This window comes from Gracilinanus agilis, chromosome 1 (assembly GCF_016433145.1).
Source record: "Gracilinanus agilis isolate LMUSP501 chromosome 1, AgileGrace, whole genome shotgun sequence".
Classification (NCBI taxonomy): domain Eukaryota; kingdom Metazoa; phylum Chordata; class Mammalia; order Didelphimorphia; family Didelphidae; genus Gracilinanus; species Gracilinanus agilis.
This window is the reverse complement of record NC_058130.1, coordinates 722,225,263-722,251,462: the sequence shown is the minus strand read 5'-3', so window position 1 is coordinate 722,251,462 and position 26,200 is coordinate 722,225,263. Positions and strand designations below refer to the sequence as shown.

Here is a 26,200-nt window from a genome sequence, read left to right as displayed (position 1 = left end):
GGAGAAGGATGTGTTCACACTGAGGAAGCAGGAGGAGCAAGGAGCCAGATGAGCAGAAGAACTGACAGGAGCCTAGAGCCACTTTCTTCCCCTTTTCTGATATCTCCATCCCTCTGGAGTCTGTTAACTCACCTAGAAAAGAGTTCCCAGAATACATCTTCCCATGAAATTGTGACACAGAGTAAAAAAGAGAAGAGGGGAAAATAAGGGAGTAGTTCTTCCATCCATGGAGGGAAGGAATATACAGACCTTGAAAGAATTTAGTAGAACACTAGAAGGAAAGGAAATGCTGGGTTTCTGGGCCCTTTCTTATATTTGCTTCAGGTATGATCCAAACTGGTTCATGGGGTTACAGGACCTTAGATATAGAAGGGACTTCAGAATTTGAATCCCACAATTTTCTTGATGAGGAAACTAAGGCCTATGGGTATAATGCATCATGCCCAAGGTCACTTAGTTATTAAATATCAGAAAGGGATTTGAGCCCAGATCCCCTGACTCCAGAATTAGTCATCTTTTCAGCAGAATTGATTAGTCCAGGAGGGAAGCAGAATCAAGATGGAAGAATAAGGCAGGAACTCCTGAGCTCTTCCAAATTCACCTCCAAAAAGCTAAATTAAAAATGTCTCAAAATCAATTCTAGAGCAGCAGAATCAACAAAATAATGGGGTGAAACAATTTTCAACCAAGACAACTGAGATAGTCATAGGAATGGTCTGTATCAGGGAAGTAAGCAAGGAGTATAATCCAATGCAAAAAGCATCCAGGCAAGCCAGAAATAGGCCTAGCCCAACAAGCCATTCCTAAAGCTCTCCTACCCTGCATCCATGCACCCAGTATCCTGGCCCAGCTCCATATGCACCTAAGCCCAAGTGTACCTCAGAAGGACATGCCAGGCAGCTAGGCCCAAGTGGCTGCTGGTGTAGCCTTCAGGCACACAGGCCCAAAGTCAGGCAAGCCTCTCCTCACCACCCAACAGGCTTGAGATACCACCCCATTCACCCTAGGATCATAGCCCAACATTAACATAAACAGAAAATTCATGAAATAGGTTTGGGAAATGAGCAAAAAACAAAAATACAATAAAAATAAATTGATCATATAAAGTTACTATGATGACAGAAAAGATCAAAACACAATTCAGAAGAGGAAAACAATATAAAAATGTCTATGTGAAATCTCAAAGGAAAATGTGAAATGGTGTCAGACCCAAAAAGAACTCCTAGAGAAGCTAAAGAAATGAATTGAAAAGCTGTAGGAGAGGTATAAAATTTTTGGAAAATAAACTATAGTAATGAAGAGAATTATGAATTAAAAAGTCAACAGTTTGGTAAAGGAAGCATAAAAATAGAAAAATCCAGACCAAATTGTCTGAAAGAAACTACTTAAAAAGATGGAAAAGGGGGCACAAAAGCTCACTGATAAAAATAACTTCTTAAAAATTAGAATAAGACACAGGGAAACTAATAACTTCTTGAGACGGCAAAAATAATAAAACAAAATCAAAAGAATGAAAAAATTGAAAAAAATGTAAAAATTGAAAAGCTGGCCTGGAAGATCAAGGAAAGACAATTTAAGATATATTGGACTACCTGAAAGCCATGATTGAAAAAAGGGTGTAGATATCATATTGCAAGAAATTATTTTAAAAAAACATCCTATTTTTCTTGAACAAGAATGTAAAACAGAAATTGAAAGAATCCACTGATTACTTCCAGAAGGTCAGCCCAAAATGAAAACTCCCAAGAATATTATAGCCAAATGTCAGAGTTCTGAGACCAACAAGAAAATACTTTAAGGTGCCAAAAAAACAATTTAAGTATCATGGAGCCACAGTCAGAATTACATAGGATTTAGCAGCTTCTACATGAAAGGATCAGAGGAATTGGAGTATAATATTCCTGAAGGCAAAGGAACTAGGATTACAAGAGTCATCTATCCAACAAAACTATATATAATCCTTCAGAGTAAAAAATGAATATTTAATTAAATTAAGGACTTTCAAGCATTCCTGATAAAAAGACTAGAGTTGAACAAAATACTTGGTTTTCAAATAAAGGAATACTCAGGAGAAGCATTAAAAAAGGGAAAACAATAAAAAGAAAATGAAGGATTCAGTAAGGTGCAATTTTCTGTTGATATACAGGTAGATAATACTGTAACTCTCAAGAACATCACCACATTAGAGAAGTTAGAGGGAGTATACATAGACAGAGGGCAAGGGTAAGATGACTGTGATGGGATGGTATTCAAAATAATAATAATAATAAAGGCTAAAAAAATGTACTTGGAGAAGAGGGAAAGGAGAGGTAAAACAGGGTAAATTATCTCACAATAAGAGGTGCAAATGGAAATAATATTATTCTAAAGAATAAATGGGTCAAAGAACAAATCATAGAAACAATCAAAAATTTCATTAACAAGAATGACAATGAAACAAAATAAAAAATATATGGAATGTAGCCAAAGTAGTACTTAGAGGGAAATTATATCTCTAAACACTTGCATCAATAAAATAGAGAAAGAGTAGATTTAGGTGTGCAGCTAAAAAGTCTAGAAAAAGAACACATTTAAAACACCCAATCAAACACCACATTGGAAATCCAGAAAATAAAAGGAAATTGGTCTCAAGCACTGGAAGAACTCAAAAACAAATTTAAAAATCAAATAATACAGGTAGAAGAAAAATGGGGAAAAGAAATGAAAGTAATACAAAGAAAAAATAACAGCTTAGAAAACAAAATTGACCAACTGGAAAAGAGGCAAAAAAAATTCAATGAAAAAAAGAGTTCTATGAAAAGTAGAATGGATCAAATAAAAAAAGGAGGCTCAAGAGATCATGTAAGAAATGTATTATTTAAAAATTATAATTGGACAAATATAAGCTAATGACTTCATGAGACATCAAGAAACAACAAAACAAAATTAAAAGAATGAAAAAATAGAAGAAAATATGAACTATCTCAATGAAAAAACAACTGACCTGAAAAATGTATCTGGGAATGACAGTTTAAGAATTATTGAACTACCTGAAAGTCATGACCAAAAAAGAAAAGCCTAGACATCATATTATAAGAAATTATCAAAAAAAATTTCCCAGATATTCTTGAACAAGAAGGGAAAATAGAAATTGAAAGAATCCACAGATCACTTCTTGTGATAAATCTCTTATACATGAAGAAAAAAATTCTAAGTTTTGTCTACTCTTTGGGCTGAGCACCCCTAGTGCACACCAACCAAAGCAGAGTCCTTCAATGGAAGTTTACAACAAGCAGTAAAATTTGTTTTTAGTTATGGACCTCAAGCCCCTCTCAATATGTCTCAGATCCCATGAGCTTTCTTAGTTACTATATAACAGGACTGATTTTTTTTGTTGATTTTTCAGATGAGTATATATCTAGCCATGCTTCCCTATCTGGTACTTGGGAAGATGACTTTTTGACCTCAAATATAATTTGATCTCCATTAAATTTCATCTTAAGTTCAGCCCAATATTCTTGCACATCAAGGTTTTTTGAATCCTGACTGTCACAAGATCTTTTTGAATTCTGTCATCTGGCCAGGTAAGCTAACTCCCTACTTCCCATCACACATTCAAGCTCCAACTACATTGAACTTTTAATGGTCCTCACATCTAGCTCTCCCTTCTCCTATCAACATGCATTTCTACCTGTTGTTCTGTACATCATAAACACATTCCTTCCTGACCTTTGCCTTTCTTTAGGCTTAACCTCAGAGACTACCTCTTCTAGGCCTTCCCTCGTTTATCCAACTAAAGTTGATTTCCCCATTTTCAATTTTTCTTAGACCATTTGTCTTTTTCTTCCCCATATATCATCACATGTATCATGCTTATGTATGCAAGTGTGAAAGGGAATTGTTATTCCTTTTGTCTATTTTAAGTTAATCAAGAACTTAAAGTACCCTTCCTTAACACTTAGTAAGTCATTAACTGTTATGTTGATTTTAACAGTGATATTTGGGAAGCTGAAGATATGCCAGTGTTAAGTAACTTGCTAGATTCACTCCTCCAACACACACAGGCTTGAGTGAGTAGGGAGGGTTGAGTACTCCTTTACTCTCACCCCTCCCACTAAGCAGTTAGAATCAGTTGAAATGGTGGTTGATCTGATAACTTCTGGCTATGCTGGGCAAGGTTAATCACCTTAAGACTTTCACTTTCTCAACTTATTTCCCCACCGGTTTGACTAGGGAAGATAGGAAAAGCTTGATGTCTAGTAGCTATCAGGGACAGAGAGAGGATCTGACTTGTATGGACTGGCAACCAAAGGAATCACTTGAAGATGGTTGTGAGTACTCCACAAAATTATAATCAGGCACAGCTACCCAAAGATGAAGGTTTACTGATAAAAATGAGGAAGGGAAGGAAGGGAGGGGTTTCAAAGATTAGGATAAGATCTGGGAAGCCCTGAACTGTTAAGTAGAAACAGGCCCTCTCCCCAGGAGGGAGAAGTAATCTTTATAACTAGCTTGCCCTCAAAGCCTATAATTATCACTTCTAATATCTAAAATAACTAAATGGTAACAAAAATGCTATTGCAGGAAAGGTCTAATTCAGCTAAAAACAGGTAAACTGCAGAGAAGAACCAAAATGGCTTTTGCCACAAGGCCTCCAAAGCAATCAATAACCGTGATCAGCAAGCAGAGTGATCTGCTCCCCTCAACCCCCAGGAACCAACTGCCCTTCACTGCCTTAAACTGCCCCCTCACCCAGAGTTCTCCAGGGGGGGTCCCCTGGAATTCTGGGTGAGGCTTACCCTGTAACTTACAGGAATTCCACCCTGCCATTTCCATCTTACATAACAGAGAGTTCACATCCTAAAAGACCACAAGCACTGCCCAGTGCTAGGCAAATTGAAAGGCTATAATTGATTCCCGAGATGTGATGAGGAGAGCTGATGGGTGGACAAAACTGTTTATAAGCAGGAGCCTGAGAGAGGATCTTTATTCTAGCTCTTCATTCTTGGCAGCTCTTAGTCTTGGGAGTGTAAGCTCTGGAGGGATTCTTGGCACTTTTGGCCTTGTGTGCACTGAAGTTTCTCAGTGGCTTTCAGCATTTTGGGCTCTTTGGATTCAGTTTCCTGATTCGGACTTTGGATTCTGGTGAAGATTTGACTTCCTGCACTAGAAACTCAGGCTGAAGAAGGACACTTACTAGGGTGAGATTCTTGTCTACTTTGGTGTGAGAGACTGTCCTTTGTAGCACAGCCTCTTTGGTATCATTTTTTGGTGTTTGGAACACTGACTGGAGACATTCTTGTGGACTGGTGAGATTTACATTCACTTTCACAGTTTGGAGACACTAGGATTGAGACTTAGGATATTTTTAGCTAGGCAATATTTTCTACCTCCTTCCTATATTTCCCACTTTAATATCTCTACCTTACTGTGTTATATTGAAACTGAGAGTCTCACCATTGATTGACAGGTGAAGACCGTTGGACATCAGAATGTTCCCAGAGTCCGTAAGGACAGGGGAGAAAGCGGTTGGCCAAGGGGGTATAAATACCCTGGCAGCCCTGGTTTTTGTTTTTTTCCCTTTCCCTTGGACCTGAGATCTGTAGACCCTGGTCTATTGGGATCTGAGACTTGCTTGGCTCAACCTTGCAAGAACTCCTGTCTTATACCTCATTGACATTTGCTAACCTGTACCCAGACCGTGAATCCTCTTATTCTACTGTCCCCTAGTTATTTAGGAATTCAAACCATCTTTAGATATCTAGGTATCCTGGGGCCCGTGAGGGATCCGGGAAGTGGGCAGGAGAAGAAGAAGAGGGTGGAAAAGTGGTGGTTCCTGAAGGCTGTAAAGGCATAACATCTAGCAAGAAGAAGAAGCTGAAAGTCATCAAACAACAGCTTGCTTGCTCTGGTTTGGCTGTGGCCAGACTGAGCCAGAGGAGCTAAACAAGCCAGAATCACTCACTTACCTATAGCTCTGAGGGATTACTATTGTACCTTCCTGGAGTAGTTATTTCATCACTTCTCTGGGAAGGGAGCAATGCAGTCAGATAAACGTGTCCAATGCCAATAGAGCCCAATATCCATCATTAATCAACCCCAGGTGGGACCTGAAGGGATACCATCTACTGACCTGAAGGATCCTGCCTGGGCACTGTTATAAAGGAGGGAAGTGTCACAACATCTAGCTAGGTGGCAAGACTCAGGTGATCTTGCACTAGCCACATATCTGAACTACCACTGTTGTCACCCAATTAACAGTGGTAGTATCCAGTTTACCCTCTCTCTCGCCCCATTACGTATAACAACTGTAAATAAAACTACTAAGCAGTCTACTGATTCATAGTTTAACTTTAATTTTATAAAAGACAACCACAATAACTTTTTAACTCAAATTTAGTCAAACCATTTTTTACTCTTATGCAAGTATATTATCACTTCTCTGTCCCATTTCTGCTAAATTTCATTAGACAAGCAGTTAATTCTCCTTCCAAGGGATCATCTTATTTTTCATGTGAGAAGCATAGGCCTGAACCTTATAAACATATTATACATTTTATTAGATTGAATTAAGTCAAAACTAAGGTAGTTAAGTCAGGTACCATCTCCATTTTATAGATGAGGAAAATGAAGTCCAGAAAATGAAAAGACTTAATTAACATTAGGTACAAATAGCATAGAAGTTGAGACTAGAAGAGAATCTGACCCAGTCTACATTCTTTCCCGTGGATCCTCACTCTGTTGCCTGCAGGGCTAAACTAAAGTCTCCCTTTCCAAAAAGGGCCCATAGAAGACCAAAGACCCTACCTGAGGCCTTCATCAAGGAAGAGATGGACTGGGGGTGGTGGAGTCTGACCACAGGAAATAAAGGCCCAAACCAGAAGAGGGAGACATCATTGTAATTCTGGGTCACATCCTGAAGAAAACGAATGCCCTCTTCAGAAGGTGGGACCTAGAAGCAACAATCAGGGGTTAGAAACCCACACAGGAAGAAGCTACAGAGCCTTCACAGAACTCCTGACAGCTACCCAATTCTTTCCTCTTTCCTGAGTACTTCAGTTGATACATGGCTTCCTGAAGTGGGGATCTCCTTTATTGCCTTCCTAACTTTCCTACTTCTCTCTCTCCCCTCTTTTCTCTCACTTCTATATCTCTCTCCCCTTCCCCCTTCCCGCTCTCTCTCTTGTTCCTTATATCATCTCCTCTATAATTCCTGTCCCTCCCTTCTTTTCCCCATCTGTTCTCCTTTCTTCTCTCACCATCCATCCTCCCCAAGTTATAGAATCTCAGAATTGAAAAGGACATCAGTGGCTATCTAGCCCAGCTGAGACCTCTATAACTGAACCCCAAAGTGATCATTAGCATTTTTAAAATCATCTAGTGAGGGAGAAAACTGCTATTTCTTAGAGCAGTCCATTCTACTTTGGGTTACCATAGTGATTAGGACCTGAGACTTAGAATCAGGAAGACTTGAATTTTAATTCCATCTCAGACACTTCCTAGCTATGGAACCTCAGGCAATCCCTTAACTTCTCTGTATCTCATTTTCCTCATGTATAAGGTCCCTTTTAGCTCTTTAATCTATGATCCTGGGACCAATGATCCTAAGTCTAAATTTACTTTTTTTTTAACAACTCAGGACAATAGGACTATAGGTTTAGAGCAGGAAGGGGCCTTTATGGCCGCATTCTAATGAATGAGAGTCAAAAGCTAAAATGACTTTTTCTATAGCTACACATATAATAAATAGTAGGGATTTGAATAGAGACCCAAAATGTTTTCCATTTTCCCCCATTGTTTTCTATTCCATCTCTCTCTGTTCTGCACTTTGGGGTCAAGATGAACAAATTTGACCCTTTCCAATTCTGGAAAACATTTATTGTGCTTTCCTTTCCTTCTAAAGTCTTTCTTCTCTAGACTAAACACCCACAGTTCCCTTAATCCATCTTCTCATGATCTGAACTCCAGGTCCTTCAGGTTCCCTTCCTTTGGATACTCTCCAAATTATCAATGTCCTATCTGAAATATTATAACTGATAGGGAGATGGACTGGTTTGCTTGACTCCACAGAGATTGTTAGTGGTCAAGCTGGGACAAGTTCCCAGCTATCCCCATGAGAGCATTTTGACTATTAGAAAGCAACGTATTGCTGAACACCATGGATTGGTACAATGAAACCTAGATTTGGAGCCAGAAGATCTGGGTTTAAATTCCAGCTCTGCCAGTGGGTGCCAATATGAATTTGTACAGCATACTTGGCAGTTTCTTTACATGTCAATAAAAGAGTCAACTAGACAATCTATAAGGCCTCTTTTGTTTCTAATTTTTTGATCCCATTTTTAAGTGTCAGGTAACTTTTTAAAAAGAGATATAACAAAAAATAAAAATAAAATGTGCAATATATACCTGAATACAACATTCCAGAGCAATGATTAGCTATAGAATCACAGCAAGCCCTAGCCCTGGACCTTAATATAGTCTCTCAATACAGCTGAATATCCCATTTTCATTTTTTTACCACCACATCACTGTTGCTGCATATTGTTCTTGCAGTCTAATAAAACCCAGAGAATTTTTACAGACAAACTTCTGTCTAACCACACCTTTCTAATCTTGTACTTGAGAAGTTGAAGTTTTGAACACAAATATCACTTTATATTTACTTTCAATGAACTTCATCTTATTAGATTCAGCTTTCTGTCATTCCGCAATAGCTACCCCTTACACCTCATGTCATCTACAAATTTCATAAGCCTGCTCTCTCTGGCTGTGTCCAAGTCATTGCTAAAAATGTGAAACAGGAGAGTTAAAACCATATCCTGGAACTCTCCTCTAGGGACTTCTTGCAATGTCCACAAAAAATGATTTGCATCTTTTCTTTGAATCTGACCACTTGCCCTTTCCTATGATTCCATCTAACCATATTATCATCTGGTCTACATCTTTCACTCTTTTCCAACAAAAATACCAACATGAGATACTTTGTAAGATATTTTATTAAAATCTAGGCAAACTAAATCTAGAACTTTTACTGATCAGTCTATCAGTCTAGTAAACCTGGGCAAAAAGTATATGATGAAGCCCTGCTGACTATGATCACCATTTTCTTTTCTAAGTGTTCATTCATGAATATAGTATAATGGAATCTAACATACAACCTTTTTCTTGTTTCTATTTTTTCACTCTGAAGTTCTTCCATTTTTTAAAAGAATATTTCATTCTTTCTAATTATCTGAATAAGAGAGAGATGGTCCTCAAGCTCCTTTACCTTATTTCCTAAGAAGATGTCTGTAACTTTAGCATAGATAAAAATTACTTGACCAAGAACAAAATATTCTCTATTAAGGTCAATGAAAATTCACTTAGTTTTCCATACTTTATGAAAGCAAGATTCTCCATCTTTTGTCACTCTTGCTAATATCTATCATGAAACCAAAGTTCAGTGGATCTTCTTGGACCACAGCGTGGGGGGGAAAAAAGAGGAAGGCTGAGATCTTCTCTCTCTCCAGCAGACCTAGTGCTAACTACTCTTCCACAAATCCTCCTTCAATGCTTGGACTCATCTACTAGACTCCATACCCTCAAACAATAGCAATATATGACCTGGAAATCACCAATGTATTTTCCTCTTTCTTTTTCTCTTGACTCCAGGGATCTTTCTCCATTATTAATAGCACTATCCCACCAACTCCTTTCTCTTCCACCACCAAAAATGTGGATCTCTCCAGTTTCAAATATTAGAGATTCTGTTCCACCATCACTAACATTTTTTTTGTAAAATGATGGCCTCTAGGACCAAAGTTGTCACTGCTTCTTTAAGCCTCTAGTTACCTCTTCCATACCTCCTTTCATACATACACTTGCTATTGAATAAGACCAGACAGCTGCTTTCTAAGACCAGCTCCCAGGAAAGGAAAGTCCCAATCCATCTTCAGTCAAATAAAAGTCACTTTCCTTTAACTACTCCCTCTTCCAAACTTTTACCTAGCAGAGGTTGGAGAGCTAGGGACCATTCCGAAATGAAGAAATAAGGTGACCATAGAAGAGGAAAAAGAGGGAGGAAATATGACTAAGAATCCTTGAGGGGGAGGATGGATTCAGGAAGGTACATAGGATATAGGATGGGGGAAAAGAGTATTATGGGATGATACTGAAGAAGACATTCAAGATATTGAAGACAATGAAATAGAGATAGCTGGACAGATAGATACATTAGGAACTTTAAAAAATGTGTATTTCATTCAGTTGTTGAGACACAGAAAGAGGAGACTAAAGAATAAGAAACTTCAGAATCAGAAAGCTCAGATGATTTGACAAGTGTGAAAGAAGAAGAACAGAGCATTGTATGCCTGAGAATAGGTTTCTGATACTATCTTGAAAAGCTTCAGGCTCAGGATTAGTTAGATATTGCTCACAATGACCATGGTACTTGGGGCATCTGTACCTGAGAGTGAAGTAAGGAGGCTGATGAAAACAGGATGGCAAAGTGCAAGCAATGGGTAGAAGAAACCAAGACACATTACAAAGGCTTCCCAATAAGCAACCACCAACTGGACAATTTGTTCCATGTTTTCCTCCTGCTGCAAAAAATGTAACAGGTGGAGTCACCAGCTCCAGTCAGCCACTAAGACACCTCAAAGCTACCCTCTATAAGGTTTAATTAAAGAAACCTAAGATGGAGGAGTTAAAGTAATTCCTTTACTTACAGAAACCCTCTGTACACCAACAAGAGAGGCAACATATCATAAAAATCCCTGGTTTGAGCATCAGAAGACTTGACTCTAGTTCTGACTATGTGACATTGGGCAAGCTACCAAGCCTCTCTAGACCTCAGTAAATGAAGGGTTAGTCTAACTGATTTCTAGAGTCCTTTATAGATCTAACATTATATAATTCTCTCAGGTCTCTTTGACCCTTGGAAATGCAGAGAATTTTTTTTATCTCTAACTTTCATATCTTCCCACCAAGAGACTATGTTTCATCTTCCAAACATAGTTTTGGGGGGAAGGAATATAAAGAAGCAGAGAGATGGGAGGAGGTGTGATACAGTGCTAGGGTCAGAGGACCTGGCTCTGGACCATTGCTATTTAGTCTCAGGTTCCTCATTCCTCCAGATACTGGGCTATCCAGATTGTAGTATACTTTTTAAAGTTAAATTACAAATGCCAGGTTCTTAATTTCTAAGAGTTTATTAATAATCATTTGAAATAAAGCAGATAGGTAGAGGTCGTAATAAGGGAATATTGCAGGAATGTAGTAAAGGACTGAAGCTAGGGGTAATAAGGGCTTAGGCTATAGGTAGTAGCTGGTTGGAATAGGGAATAAGGCAAGGCAAGGGACCCAAGGCTGGAGGTAATCAAGGGAATAGGCTAGGTAGTAGGGAAATTAAGGCAGAGGTATGGTTGGAATTGAGGATGGGCACTGTGGATAGGGTTTTGTGAATCCCTAAGGCAGTAAAGTGGATGAGGAAGGTACAATGGTGAAGGTTGGTAGTTGAGGTAGAAGGAGAAGTAAGGAAATGTCTGAGTTTAGGGAATATAACATGGAGGTATAAAGAGTTGCAAGGGAGAGGATGAGTTAATCTAAGGCCAGCAACAGCAGCAGGGAAATACAGACTGGATACTCAGGTTAGAGACAAAACATTGAAGGGAAACAGACTGAGCCCTTCAAGTAAAAGGGACACTTTACAGAGCAAGGTTAGAGCCAGCCAAGAAGGGCTTGAAACTGACTTGAGGCTTCTAGTCAGTTTCACAGGAAGGGACTAGAGGAAGTATTGAAATTACATTTCCTCCAAAATGGATACCTCCAGCTTCCCTCAAACTCCAGAGAGAATGTTATTCTCTCTCTCCTCCTCCCTCTCAACTAATCAACTAATGAAGTAGCCAAAGGGTTTTGATTAAAGACAAACGGGTTTATTGTTTTTTTTTAGGGTTGATTGGCAGGGTAGAGGATACAAGGTAACCCTAACAGCTGCTTAGAGAAAGCTTCAGGTAGGGGAAGGGAGGCAGGAATGTGAGACTGAGTAGGGACCAGCCTACTTCAGCCCCCAGAGGGTTTGTAGCCAAAAGGGGTAGGAAAGCTGGATACAATGATTCAATAAGGTAAATTTGTAACAAGGGAAAGTCCTATTTGACTAAACTATCGAGTTTGAAACCAACACTCAGATCTACTCTCCTTTCCAAACTTCTCAGATATTCAGGTAGGGAAAATGAAGATGGGAATAAGGTAGGCTAGGGAGATTCAAAGGAATTAGCTAAACTAACAATTTTTAAAAGGAAAGCTGCAAGATATAGGCTAGGTTTCAATCCAAAGAAGGAGCTCAGATTGACCCTGATTCTCTCCACAAGTTCCCAGGACCAACTGCCCTTTTTCCCAAGATTCTAAAACCCTCATCAACTGACAGAAGAACTCTGCAAAGCATTTATGCCCCCTCTCTGCACCACAAGGTTTAAAGCCTATTTTCTAACCTAATTCCCCAACCACATGGTTAATCCACCAACATAGTTCTCAGCCTACTATGCTACCACCATCTAAGGCAGGGGTTGGCAACGTTTTTGGCCGTGAGAGCCATAAACGCCACATTTTTTAAAATGTAATTTTGTGAGAGCTGTACAGTGCTCACAGTGCGGCTCCTGTAACAGGGCCTGAAAAAAAATTGACTTTATAGCTCCTACAGAAAAAGCCATATCTGGCCCTCAAAAGCGCCAGATACGGCTCGAGAGCCATACCTTGCCGACCCCTGCTCTAAGGGAACAGGCAGAGGGCTCAGGCCCCATGCCACACCTTTATTCTCCGTGCCCTCACATCATACAATGCTGGCACACAAATGGAATGAGCTGGGTCAGACTAGCTGGCCAGATAAGCCTGGGAGGATGGGGGGCCCAGGGAGCAGGTTCTATTTACACACAAGTTAAACAGTAGTATAGAGAGGACACTTCCCAAGACTTTCAGTACAGAGAATCACCTGAGATAGAGGAAGAAAGAAGCTTATTACATCTGGGGTTTAAAGACAGGCCTAGAAGTTGACTGGGCTAAATCTTGGACAACTGCCCAAATTAAACACACACACACACACACACACACACACACACACACACACACACACACACACACACACNATTAAACACACACACACACACACACACACACACACACACACACACACACACATTGTATTGATGCTTAAAAAATATTGTAGTTATTTCCCAATAACATTGACCATGATACAACAGAAACTTCCCTTGTTGGTAATTGCATTTCCCCCCCCCCCAGATATATGATACAGGGATGATTTGGGAGAATTTTATCATACAGATTCACTGGTATGGGAAAATTGACCATTGGCCACCAGAGAAGTGTCAAATATAATTGATTTCCTTTGTAATCCTATATATTTATTTCATGTTTTTAAGAAGATTTCTACTATTGCTATGTTGACAGTGTCTAAGTTTTCACGTGCTGAAGCATTTAGAGAAGTATTAGCAGGTTTGTGGAATTTTTTATGTTAACAGAGGTCTTTTATATTGTTTTTTTTTATTATTATTATTGGTTTGATTGAAATAAAGGGTATTAGGAAGGATAGGCAGGTGGTTGACTCAGGAAATACAGTGCTAGACCTGAAGTTAAGAAATGCTAAAGGTGTAACTAGTTAGCTCAATGGATAGAAAGCCAGGCCTAGAGATGGAGGGTCCTGGTTTCAATCTGGCCTCAGGTACTTCTTTTTGTATGACCCTGGGCAAATGACTTAACCATAATTGCTATGTCTTGCCACTCTTCTGCCTCAGAACCAATGCTTACTCCTGATTCTAGTAGGTTTTTTTTTAAAAGACCTGAGTTCAAATTCATGCCTCAAACACTTACAAGCTATATGATTCTGGACAAGTCACCACCTCTGCATAACTCTAGAATTTTACAAATCCTCATTTGTAAAATAGAGATGATAGTAGCTCCTACCTCACAGGATTGTTTTGAGGGAAAATTGATTTAATATTTATAAGGGTTTTTTTAAACCCTTACCCTGCATTTTAGAATCGATATTTGTATTGGTTCCAAGGCAGAAGAGTGGTAAGGGCTAAGTAATAGGGGTTAAGTGACTTGCCCAGGGTCACACAGCTAGGAAATGTCTGATTCCAGATTTGAATCCAGAACCTCCCATCTCTAAGCCTAGCTCTCAAACCACTGAGCCACCTAGCTTCTCCCATGTAAGGACGATGATGATGTACATGATCAACTAGTTAAGAAAATGGTGTCTGATAACAGGAGGTGGATTTCTGAACCACAGCTTAGAATAACAGACATTCTGGCACATGTATGAGTCAAGGATAGAATGGACCTATAAGGAAGTGGTGAAAGATATATTTTTCTGGAGTTTTAAAAATCTGATCAAGAGAGGTTTACTCTGAAAAGAGAGAAGGAGGGAGAAAACTACTAAGTCAAAGACCATCAAGAGGAAGAAAGGAATAGCACAGTAAGAAAAATGCCGAAAGAAGAAGTAGAATCTGTCTCCTAGCTGAAATCTGGTAGCTTAGAAGTCATCTAGTCCAATTTATTCAGTTCCAATAAGCCCTCTACCACCTCCCACCAAGTGGTCATCCAGCCCTTTCTTGGAGCCCTCCAATGAGGGGAAATCCATTATCTCTAGAGGCACCGACTCCACTCTGAGACAGCTGTTAGGCAATTTTTTCCCTTATATTAAGCCTATGGGTTGGTTTCACCATTCCGGTCCACCTCCCATTCAGCTGCCAAAATAATTTTCCTAAAGAACAGAGCTGACCACACAATCTGCTCTGCAGCCTAACCACCCCCCACCACTAAACTTCATTAAATGTTCCCCAGCCCTTCCATTTTTATATGTGAAACCCTCCACTTGGCATTCAGATTTTTTTATGGCCTGACCCCCTCCCCAATTTTCCAGTATTTTGTGCCTTATCATCCTCTGTGTATTTACTGTGTAAATGAATTAAGCCATCCTCCTTGCTGTTCCTCCAACAAGACAATCCAACCTCTGACTCCAAACACCTTCTCTGACTCTGCCCAATGCCTTGAATTCTCTTCCTCCCCAACTCTGCCTCCTGGCTTGCCTGCTTTTCTTCAAGTCCCAGAAAACCCTTTGTTCTACAGGAAACCTTTTCTGATCTCCTCATTTCTAACTACTTGCTTAGGTATAATTGTTTGCATATTGTCTCTCCCATTAGACTGTAAGCATCTTGAAAGTAGGTCTTTTATCTTTCCTTGTACCCCCATGGCTTAGTACAGTGCCTGGTACACAGTAAACACTTTATAAATGCTTATTAATTTTTTTTTCAAATTCCATCTATTACTCCTTATTCTGCAACCCAGGATGAAGCAGAACAAGCTGGATTCTTCTTCCTTCTGACAGGTCTTCAAGTGCATTCACAGTTATCCTATCCTTGACACTTGACACTCTTCTACAGGCTAAACATCCCATTAAACAATCTATCTTCACATGATTTGAGTAGTAATATGCCACACAGACAAAAATCCAATAAAATGTTGCAAAGAATAAATAAATCTCTGTGGCCTCAAATGAGAATGCACTAAGAACCCATTGACCAATTTAGCTATTAAAATTATGTTTCTAAATTATGGAGACAAAGATAAGTAAGTGTTGCATGATGCAATAACAATGGTATCAGGAGTGCTGAAGTACAGAATGAGAATGAGCTGGCTGTGAATGCTATGGATTAAAGAAAGAACTTTTGTTTAAGAACTATGTTAAGAAAGGCTTCATGATATAATGAATATGGAGCCAGCCTCAGAGCCAAGAAGATATGAGTTCCAGTCCTACCTCTAACACATACTGTTTGTGCAATAAAGCACCTACCCTTGAAGGATCCAGGAAATGTTCTAAGATTAAGTTTCAAAGTGCCAACATGCCATTGTTACAGGGCATGTCCAGATTTGGGAGTTCCCTTAAAAAGTAAAGGAAATTGCAGGCTCAGACCCTTTCTTTAGCCATATATTGGGAAACAAAGGAACACCAAAGAAGTGATAAGGTAATAACATCAGAATTGGTGATACGATGATAACAAATGACTGTGGGAGAGTAGACTTGCTTAACAAAAATTTGGTTATTTTCTCTGGTAAAGAGAATGGTTAGTTGTCCTTAAGTTGTTCTAGTCATATTTGAAATGTTGTGACCTCAGATGAGGTTTTCTTGACAAAAATATTGGAGTGATTTGTCAATTCCTTCTCTATCTAATTTTATAGATAAGGAAATTGAGGCAAAAAAGGGTTAAGTAAGTTGCCCAGAGTCATAGAGCTATTAAGTATCTGAGGCCAGATCTGATCAAAGAAAGATGATCTTCTTAACTCTAGGTCCCCCTACTCTGCACTAAGGAGCCATCTAGGAGTCCTAATGATTTTAGTACTGGAGGGATAGAAAATAGTAGATAAAAGGTCAAAAACAAATGATTCATTAAAAATTTAAAAAACAGCCACTAGCAATGAGATTAACTCATTAGGTCCAGATGAACTATATTCCAGGACACTGAAAGTATTCAGAATTCTTGTTACCTAGACACTGTCATGAAATATTCAAATACTAGAGAACAGCAAAGGCACTGTAGGAAATTTAAAAAAAAAGGAAAAAGAATAGAGCATGAAACCCTGGGCCAAGGAGCTTGACTATTCTTTCTGGAAAAATCCTGGCAAAAAGACTCTTTGAGAACTCTGTGTCAATTGGATGGTTTGTAAGCGTTTAAAAAGAGAAATGGGAAGAACTTAGTTCAAATCCTGCTTCAGGAATTTACCAACTGTGTGACCCTGAGCATATCATTTTATCTCTCTCAGCTTCCATTTCCTCAATTGTAAAGAGGAAAAATAATCAAGATCTACTTCAAAGCATTACAGTAAGAATCAAATGCAATACCCAAATAGCTCTTTAAAAACCTACAACTGCTATAGAAATATTAGCTATTATTAGGATAACCAAGTTTCCTTTTTTAGCAATTTCACCAGATCATTGATGGCTTAAAAAGATTTTAGCATTTGAGGAAACCTTTCTTGTCATTCTTTTGGACAAGACAGCCAGAAAAATTAATCCCAAATCTAGCCTCAGATACTATCTATGTGTCCCTGGGCAAGTAATTTTGCCTCAGTTTCCTTATCTGTAAAATGAAGATAATAAAAGTACTATATCCCAAAGTTGTGAAGATCAAATGAAATACAATTTTAAAACACATTATCTCACACATAGTAAATGCTTCTTAAATATTAGCTATTACTATAAATTGGAGGAATATGAGTTAGGAGACAGAACAGTTAAATGGATTTTGTACTATTTGAATGGCTAGACCTAAAAAAGAGTCATTTATGTACTAAAACCAATTTGGAAGAAGATTTCTGCTGGAATGCCCCAGGAATTTGTCCTTCAATCACCATTTAAGCTTTTATAAAAGCAAATATTTGGATAAAGGCATAGAGATTATCCAAGGATTGTTAAGCTAGAGGGAGGCATCCAGTCATGATCACAACTGAAATACCATGACCAGTTTTGGAAGGGCATTAACAATATGGAAAGCATCTGGAGGGGCAGAGGCCTCAAGACTAATCTATTGAAGAATAAGTTGAAGGATATGAGGCTGTTTTTAGCCTGTAGAAGAGATCACTGGAGGAAGAGGAAAAGGGAAGATATAATCACTGTCTTCGAGTATTTGAAGGACTATCATGTCTGGAAGCCCTTTAGACATATTCTGCTTGACCCTAGACGGCAGAACCAGGAGTACTGAATGAAAGGGATACTTTTAGAACTGAAAAACTTCCTAATGATTGGAACTATGCCAAAATCAGATGGGCTGCCTTGGAAGTTGCAGCTGGTAGGAGACAAAAATTACCTCTTCCACTGGAGAGTTTCCAGGAAACATTGGATGATGATACTGAAGACATGGTAGGGATTTATGTTCAGGTAAGACCTAGACTAAATGCCCTCTATGGTTCCTTCTAAGTTGGATATTCTGTGACTCTGGTAGATGCATCCAGGTTACTGGATCATATAACATAGGAAAGGTTTAGAGTGACAGATTCCAGAGCCTGGTCACAGGGATTCAGAAGAACGTATAAAGGTTACAGGTAAAGAGGGAAGAAAGTTGGAATGAAATCTATAGCCTCTGGCAGGAAATCTCTGACTTGGGAAGGGGTCTGGAGGATGGACAGAGGAAGAACTAAATTGAAGGGAGAGATTGGCCCAAGGAGTCTTTGATGCTCTTGATCCAGACACAGCTAGACTCTTCAGACGTCCCTGTGATTTTCTTGGCACTCAGTCTGGGCCCTTAGCCTCTTTCATGTTTCCACGTCACACTGAAAAACCAGCCACTTTCCCTATGTTTCTTTAAGACAATTCTGAGGATAAGTAACTACCAGCCAGTGAAACCTCTGAGAGACAGAATGCTCAGGCCATCCTTCTAAAGGGAAACTTTACTCAGAATCTCAATTTATCAGCAGTTCTTCAGCTCAGCCCTTCAGTGACCTTGGTTCAACCACTTCCTTAGATCTCCAAACTTCTCAGGCCCTTGGCCATCTTAGACACTCAATCTTCTGAGCCCCTGATCCTTCTTTCTCTGTCCAACCACTCCTCAAGGCCCTTTAGTCCTTGTCTTCCCTTCAGTATTCTCAAATCCTTACTATTTTGGTCCTTGTAGTCCTGCTCCTAATCATCAGTCCTTAAAAAGGAATTTGGGTTGTTGTTGTTCAGTTGTTTTAATTATGTCCCTGTTTGAGATTTTCTTGGCAAAGATGCTGAAGTAGTTTGCCTTTTTTCTTTTCCGGCTCATTTTACAGATGAGAAAACTGAGACAAACAGAGTGATTTGCCAAGGGCCATACATCTCATAAGTGCCTGAGTCCACATTTGAACTGGAAAAGGTAAGTCTTCTTGCCTCCAGACCATGAAATCTATCCATTGCAACACCTTGCTTTCCCAAAGAGATATTGAAGATTCTAACAAGTTCCACAGTGACCCATGGACTTCATACCGTGCTATGTTATCTAGTCTACAGGATCAGACCTTCCTTTAATTCCATTAATTTGACTGTGTGGGGGAGTGTAGTGCCCATCCCCTTAGTCCCTTAGCCCATTAGTTCCCTCATCCCCTCAGTCCTCCCAAACTTCCAGCCTCCAGGCCAAGTTCCCCACACTCCATTAGTCCCTCCAATCTTATCATCCTCTGTATCCATTGAGGCCCTTAGACTCTATCCTAGGATCCCCACTTACCATTCCCAGGTGGCCCATGAACCAGTTCCGGAGAGGGGGCACAGGGAAGCATCGAAGCCTCTGGCAGTTGATATAATATCGGTGGGCCCAGGTTAGTCCCTGGACCAGGATCCAAGCACTAAGAGTCAGGCCAGCCAAGATCAAGGCAGAAGAAACCTCAGACTCTAGGCTTGACAGGCCCAGATGATGAGATAGCCACTTGGAGCCAGGCAGCATTCTGCAGAGAAAAAAGATAGTGAAACAGAGCAGGAGTGGCTAGAAATATGGGAGAAGGAATGAAGAAGCAAAGAGGGATGGAATAGAGGCCTAAATGTAGAGAGCCATTGCAAGGGAGTTTAAGGAAAGACAGGAGGGAAAATAAATAGAAGAAAATGAGAGATCTGTGGAAGAAGGAAGATACCAAGACTCTGAACTGTGGATGCCAAGTGGCACCAGTACCTTGGTCCCTCTAGGTCCAAAGTCCTCTAGACATACATTCCTAGAGGGGAACCATCCCCCAGATTCCTAAAGGAAACCTAAAACAGAGTAGGGAGAACTCTGACACCAACAAAGAAGGCCCTCCCCCTTCCCCTAGCTGACATCTTCGTCTTGGGTGTTCTGCTTTGTTTTCTGGATTGCCAGCACTTTTTTGTGGTTGGTAATTAACCCTAGAAGCCCATCACCCCTCTTGGCCTTTTCCAGGCTCCAGTCCCCTGGCCCCCCCCCACCAAAAAAAAGAAATGCTTTTTATTTAAGGACTACAGTAACAGAGCTGACTCAAGTTACTTCCCTCTCTGGATGTCTCTTCTAACCTGATCGAAGTCTGAATTTCAGTTTCAGAGCTTCGAGCCCTTCAGGTAGAAGACAAAACTCTCTTCCACACACAGAGGAGTCCTTTTGCTCAGTTGGAAAGCAATCCAGCCTCACCAAGAGGCCTCTGGGTTTCCTGCTGATACACAATTCAACAGAGCCAGTTGGATTTATGCTCTCTAGCTTGCTCCTCCCTCCCCTCTCAATTCCTCCCAATCACTGGCTGCTTCAAGAACCACACCACTCTTCTGCTAACTAAACAAGAGATTGAGCCAGCGGGCTGCCCTGAGGTTCCCCCCTCCCCCTCACCTTCCGGACTTGTTGAATGAGGAAGGAGCAGAGAACAATCTTAGCTCTGCAGGTGGTTTAGCCAAGGGAGTCCCAGAAAGCCACACCCCCTCGCTGAGTCACTAAGGACAGAGGTCAGGCTCACCACTTGCTGCTCATTCAAAAATCAGGGAGGAAATTACTCCCAACCCCTTTCCCACTCAGTACCAGCCAGGTGTAGTGGCTCTCCTGTTACCTTGGACAGAGGCAGATGAGAGGGCTCAGAGATGAGCATTGGGTCTAAAGTAAAGTTGAATCAACCCTAAAGGGGGATGGGCTAGGAGCACCTCAGCTGCCCTGGAGTCGTTCTGACTGTGGACAACCCTAGAAGCTGTCATGATGGGGCTTCAGGACTGCTCAACGCTGCTGTTGGGTGGAGTGTGAGGCAGGACAGGAAGGAGGAAAGTAATAGGAAATCCTGAGTTGCAACAAGTTTAAGCTAGCATCAGGGAGATACTTTCTCAATGCTCCTTCCCTCAACCCTGCCGCCTTCCCTGGGGATTGGACCCTGATTTCCCTGATCAGGTGGGGCCAGTGGGGGAAAAGACCCTGGGAGCAGGAAGGAGGACCTTGAAGGAGTTATAAAGGCCCTGGGTAGAGTGAAGCCAAGAGCCACTAGAGAATGGGCTAACTTTCCAAAATATGAGCCTTCTTTGAGTCCGGTTTAGATGAGGGTGACAGACCAAGGAATGTAAACGTTTAGGCTGGACATTAGGAACCAGATGGCAGATGAGACAGGTCCAAGTCTCAAAAACACAATCCCCAAGGGGTGGGAGCTGGGGAAGGGGGCTGCTGTCATCGTCCTTTTAGGCAGAACACTGAGACCAGAATGGGGACTAGAGAGTTGGAATGGTCTCTTTCCTAACAGTTTAAGAGAAAGAAAGACCCTTTCTTCCCTCTGGAGCTAAGCCTACTCCGGCTGCTGCCACAAGTTAGGACGGGCAGAGGCCAGCCAGAGCCTGGACAGAGGAGGCTGAGCAGAATAAGGAGACACTAGAAACTATCTCATGCAAGGTCCCTTGGACATGCTGAGCCTGAAGGAGAGATAAAACTCCAATACCACCTGCCTGCTGGCCATCTCTGCCAGAATATCAAATATCTCTGCCAAATTCACATGTTCAAAATGGAATTCTAAGTTACTGCTCATGATTCCAAAGATTGGTGTGAATTAAATATCCTGGGGACCCCAGTTCCAGAAAGGCTCACTCGTAGATAGGTGAGGCAATGTGTTTTAATTTGCCAGTGCAGAAGTCAAATATATGATGTGTTGTCTATGAAGGGGAGACTGAAGTCAAAATCTGCACTACTCAAAAATCTGGGTGGAAGAGATTAAAATGAGGTTTCAAAGGCCAGTATGACAAGGGTAAGGTCTTGACCATTTCTTCTATCAGGACCAGTGCTCCTCTCTCAGCTCTGAGCGGCTCAGGTAACAGTTTATCTTTGGGAACAAATCTCTAAGAAATGGTGGCTTGGAGAAGCTGCCACTCGTAACATCAGCAGCACCCACCAGTCCACTGTGCAGGAACTTGGAGTCAAAAGATGCAGCTAAGCTTGGAGACCTTCTAGTTAGACTGCTCATTCTTGCTCTTCCTTTTACAAATAATTATAAATCTAATATAAGTCTCTAAGGGTGAAGGATTCTTCCCATTACAAAGAGGTGAGGGACTTGGGCTATACAATGAAACACATTTTTTTGATAGTCACTGAGCAAATTTGTTTTGCTTGACTATGTGCATTTATTATAGGAAGTTTTCTTTCTTTTTTCCCCCAATGGTATGAGAAGTGGTAGAGAAATGAAACAATTTCTGTTTATTAAAAAAAATTGAGAAGTAGGGAAGTGTTAGAGATGCTGTATATTCTTATAAACAAGGTCATTATAAGTGTTTTATTTAACTATTTTGCCTTGTTACAAGAATAATCCACAAATATACAGAACAGAAAACCAAAATGTATCAGTAACATTGAAAAGAAAAAAAAACAAAATGACTCATCTTTCTTTTCTCCTTTTTCTTCCCTTCAATTTCTTCCTTTCCTTCTTCCTTCCTTATTTTTCTTTCTTCCTTTTCTTTCTCTTTTCTTACTCCTCTTTTCCTTCCTTCTTTATCTCTCTTTTCTTCCTTCCTTCCTTCCTTTCTTTCTCTATTTCCTTCTTCCTTCCTTTTTCTCTATTTCTTTTTTCTTTCTTTCTTTCTTTCTTTATGTCTTCCTTTCTTTCTTTCTCCTCTCTAAGCCTTACTGTCTTTGAACTTCTCTTTTTCTGCAAGGATACCACAAACTTTCCAGTCATCCAAATTCACAACCTGAGAGTTTTCCCAAGCAGTTCCTTACCTAAGGTCTCCCCTCACCCTACATAAAATAGGTTATGAAGTCTTGTTCATTCTCCTTGCATAACATCCTTGTCACCCATTTCCTTCCTTTTTCCCCCAAGGCTTCTTCTCAAGTATGATTTGCATAGGCCACAGAAATTCACAAAGTACTGACAACCAGAAAATAAGACAAATAACACTGTCCATTTCCAGTTTTCTTGTTCCTTCAGTTAAAATAGGAAGCCACCAGATAACTTAGTAAGGGCTCCTCCCCAGCCTGGGCCACACACACTAACTTATGCTAGCCTCATTGTACATTATTCTCCTTCCAACACTCTTCATTCCCACAAAACTGTTCTCTCTCTTCCTCACACACAGCATGCTATCTTCTATCTCTAGGCCTTTGTACTAGCCATCACATCCCTAGAATTCCCTCCTTCCTTACCTATACTTCCTAGAGTCCCATTCTTCTTTAACATGCAAGCTTAGCCACCATCCTCTGGGTGAAGCCTTACCTTATCCCTACCACCTTCACTTTGGCAGCTAGTGCCTTCCCTCCATCCCAAACCACCTTGTATCTACTTCATATGTATCTGTACTTATTAACTTTATGTTGATGCTGGATAAATTTTTATCTGGACTTGTTGTCTTTCCCATTAGAATTGTAGGAAAATATAAGTGAGATAATGGGATCACCAGGGATATTACAATAAACTAAGTGTTTTGTGGGAACACACTCTAGGATTTATGAGAGATTGGACCAGGGTGAAGAGACCAGAGTTCACTGGATTACCACAGGAATGGCAGTTGATCTTAACTGTCACCCAGCTTCCACTAGACCAGAGTATAGTAACAGGCTAACAAGGTAAAAGGGACTTAACAGCTTTAATTATGTTAGACTAAAAGGTGGGAAAGGATTTCTATACTAAAAATCTAAAGGTTAAAACCACAGGGCAATGGGAGGACTTATTCTAATCTTATCTAAGTGATCTAAACTAACTGGGCCCAAGGAGCTATAAATGGAGTCTCTGGATTTCTGCCTCAAACCTGGAACCTGCCAGGCTTGAGTACAGCTAGGGCTTTTGTGGCTTCGGGATTCTCACTGCAATCCACTAATGATCTCTGGATGCCAGGAGCTAAAGTTGTCTCAGGAACCAAGTAGTAAGGGTTTTGCTTGAAGCACTGTCCTCCAGTTTTCAAACTTCTCCTCCTCTCTTGGCTCTGTATATTTGTCCTTTTCTTAGATGACACACCACACAGGATCCCAGGGGAAAACAGGAAGCAGGATGTCCTTTGCTCTGAGGTCTCCCAGGCTGACAACAGTTTTGCCCACCACTAATGGAGTCCACACACAGGGCACAGACAGACTTCCTCCTCCTTCATTCCAACCTGGAATTCCCAGCTCCAGCTCCTTCCTGCTAGGTACTTCCTAATCAATACATAATCAATACCTAATAACCAGCTAATCTAATCTTACTTATAACAGAATGGAAGCACCTTGTGAGTCATGATTGTTTCACTCTTTGTACTTATATTCCCTGCTCCAAGGACAGTGCCTGGACACATAGAAGACACTTGCTGATTGTTGCCATTTTCCCAGGGATCCTAGGGTCTCTCTCTATATCAACTAAATTTGTCTTGAAAAATGGATTTGAGAGCAAATTTCATACCCCTTGTCCTGGACACAAAAATTACTCTAAGTCATTTAGCTGGTCTCATCCTTTATCATGTGGACTGTATTAGATGGGAAGAAGAGAAGAGGATTACAGTAAGTAAGAGAAGGAGGTTTTGCAAAAGCTGACCACATGTTAGGAACTGATGATACTCGATTCTGGAACACAGAGAGAAAATAATGAGTGAACACCAATGGTCCCTGGAGGTCTTAGACTTCCTATCTTCTGGACTGGCTGGAGCTGGAACTTCTTCTCTCCCTCTGAGGCTGAGGAGGTTTGTCTTTCTATCCTCTGGAGTTGAATACCTTTACCTCTGGTGTTCCTGTCTGGAGAAATCCATCATTACTTCAATTCATCAGTAAACCTGCACACTGAAAGTGTTTCTGACTACTCAGAAGATCTGTGGCCTGCTAGCCTGTACAAAACTGTCTGTGCTGGGCCAGCCAGAAGCCAACTCAGGCCTGACCCAGCTAGGGTTGAACTCTGACATAAAGGGTTCACCCTGAAGAGATTAGAAGACCTGTTTCATCCTGCAAAGTAATCTGGGAAGATTAAGTAGAGTCAGGTTAGCCAGACAGCCATTGGGTTTAGACAGAGAGTTCAGGGCCTGTGGAGCAAAGAAGAAATAGAAGCAATCTCCATGGGGAGATTTTAAAAGGTGGGAGGCTAGTGAGAACCCCTTAGAATTAGGGAATCCTATTCCTTAATCCTCCCCTTCAAATACCTTATTTCCAAAATAAATCCCCATCTTATTGTTACAAACCTGTCTGGGAGATTCACAAACACACTGGTCAAGTGAGGGAAGCTCTCAGGCTTCCTTCACTGAGGATTACTGAGGAAATTCAATCAACCTCAGTATTCCACTAACAATCAACACCATCTTTTTTAAGATTATTATTATTTCAACTGGAAATAGCTTCCTAATTAGTCTACTCTCTCTCTAATCCAATCTAACTTCCATGCAGCTGCCAAAGTGATATTTTAAAGCATATCTGACCATGTGATCTTCCTACTCTAAAATCTATAAGGAACTACTTAGGGCTGTTTCTAATATAAAAAACACAGATTCCCCAGGATAAGTCTTAAAAATCTGATTTTAAGTTACTTCTCTTCCTCTATTTCTGTCAAGGGTACCACCCATTCCTCCACTAACTCAGGTTATTGACCTTGGAGTCACCCTCAGTTCTTTTCTTCCCCTTGCTCCTCTGTACACCCCAGCTTCCCAGGCCTCATATCTAATCAGTTGCTGGATTTTGCCAATTCTTTCTCCGTGTCTATTTCTTGGTTTCTATCACACTATAACCACCCTAATTCAGACATTAATATTTCTTTCCATCCCTACTTCAATCTCCTCTTTCCAAGGTATACTCCAGATAGTTATCAGATTAATATTCCTACAGAGAATAATGCATTTCACTGATCCAGAAGCTCCAATGATTTCTTATTTCTTTTAGGGTAAAATTTAAATTTTTCTTAACTTGGCCTTCCAACTCTCTTCCCTCCTTTTCCCATATATGACACTCCACCACCTGCTCTACCTGAACTCTAGACTTGCTGCAAATATCTTGAGACATTCTCCTCTTGCTGCCTTGATAGATCCTCCAGCCAATTTATGGTCCAGATACAGAAATTCCCCCTCCCCGAGTTTCAGCCAAGCCTGGTATTGACAAAGATCTATAGAATTTTATATCACATCTAAGTCTGATTAGGAATGCCCTCTCCATCTGACGCTGATTACCTGCTCTCCACCAAGCCAATGCTTAGGGTATATAACCTTGCCATTTGAACCCCAACCTTAAATGTATTTCTTCCCTGATGTGTGTCCCTCAACCTCTTGCTGGTAGGGTTAGGCACAGAAGAATACAAAAATTAAACAGAAGCAGCCTCTGCTCTCAAG

At 40.4% G+C, this 26,200-nt stretch overlaps 1 protein-coding gene across 3 annotated transcripts in view; it reads right to left on the bottom strand.

The window, feature by feature from the left end:
* Positions 1 to 19,424, bottom strand: part of LOC123232182 (cytochrome P450 4F3-like) — a 31,146-nt gene extending 11,722 nt beyond the window's left edge. Inside the window, exons 1-2 of one of the 3 annotated variants that reach the window (XM_044658555.1) lie at positions 19,209 to 19,424; positions 6,787 to 6,931 (exon numbers count right to left, since the gene is read on the bottom strand). In XM_044658555.1, coding sequence (XP_044514490.1) covers positions 6,787 to 6,931; positions 19,209 to 19,424 — 361 coding nt within the window. The remainder of the gene's footprint in view (positions 1 to 6,786; positions 6,932 to 19,208) is intronic. The other 2 variants (XM_044658558.1, XM_044658557.1) reach the window with 2 other exon arrangements.
* Between the last annotated feature and the right edge of the window lie 6,776 nt (positions 19,425 to 26,200).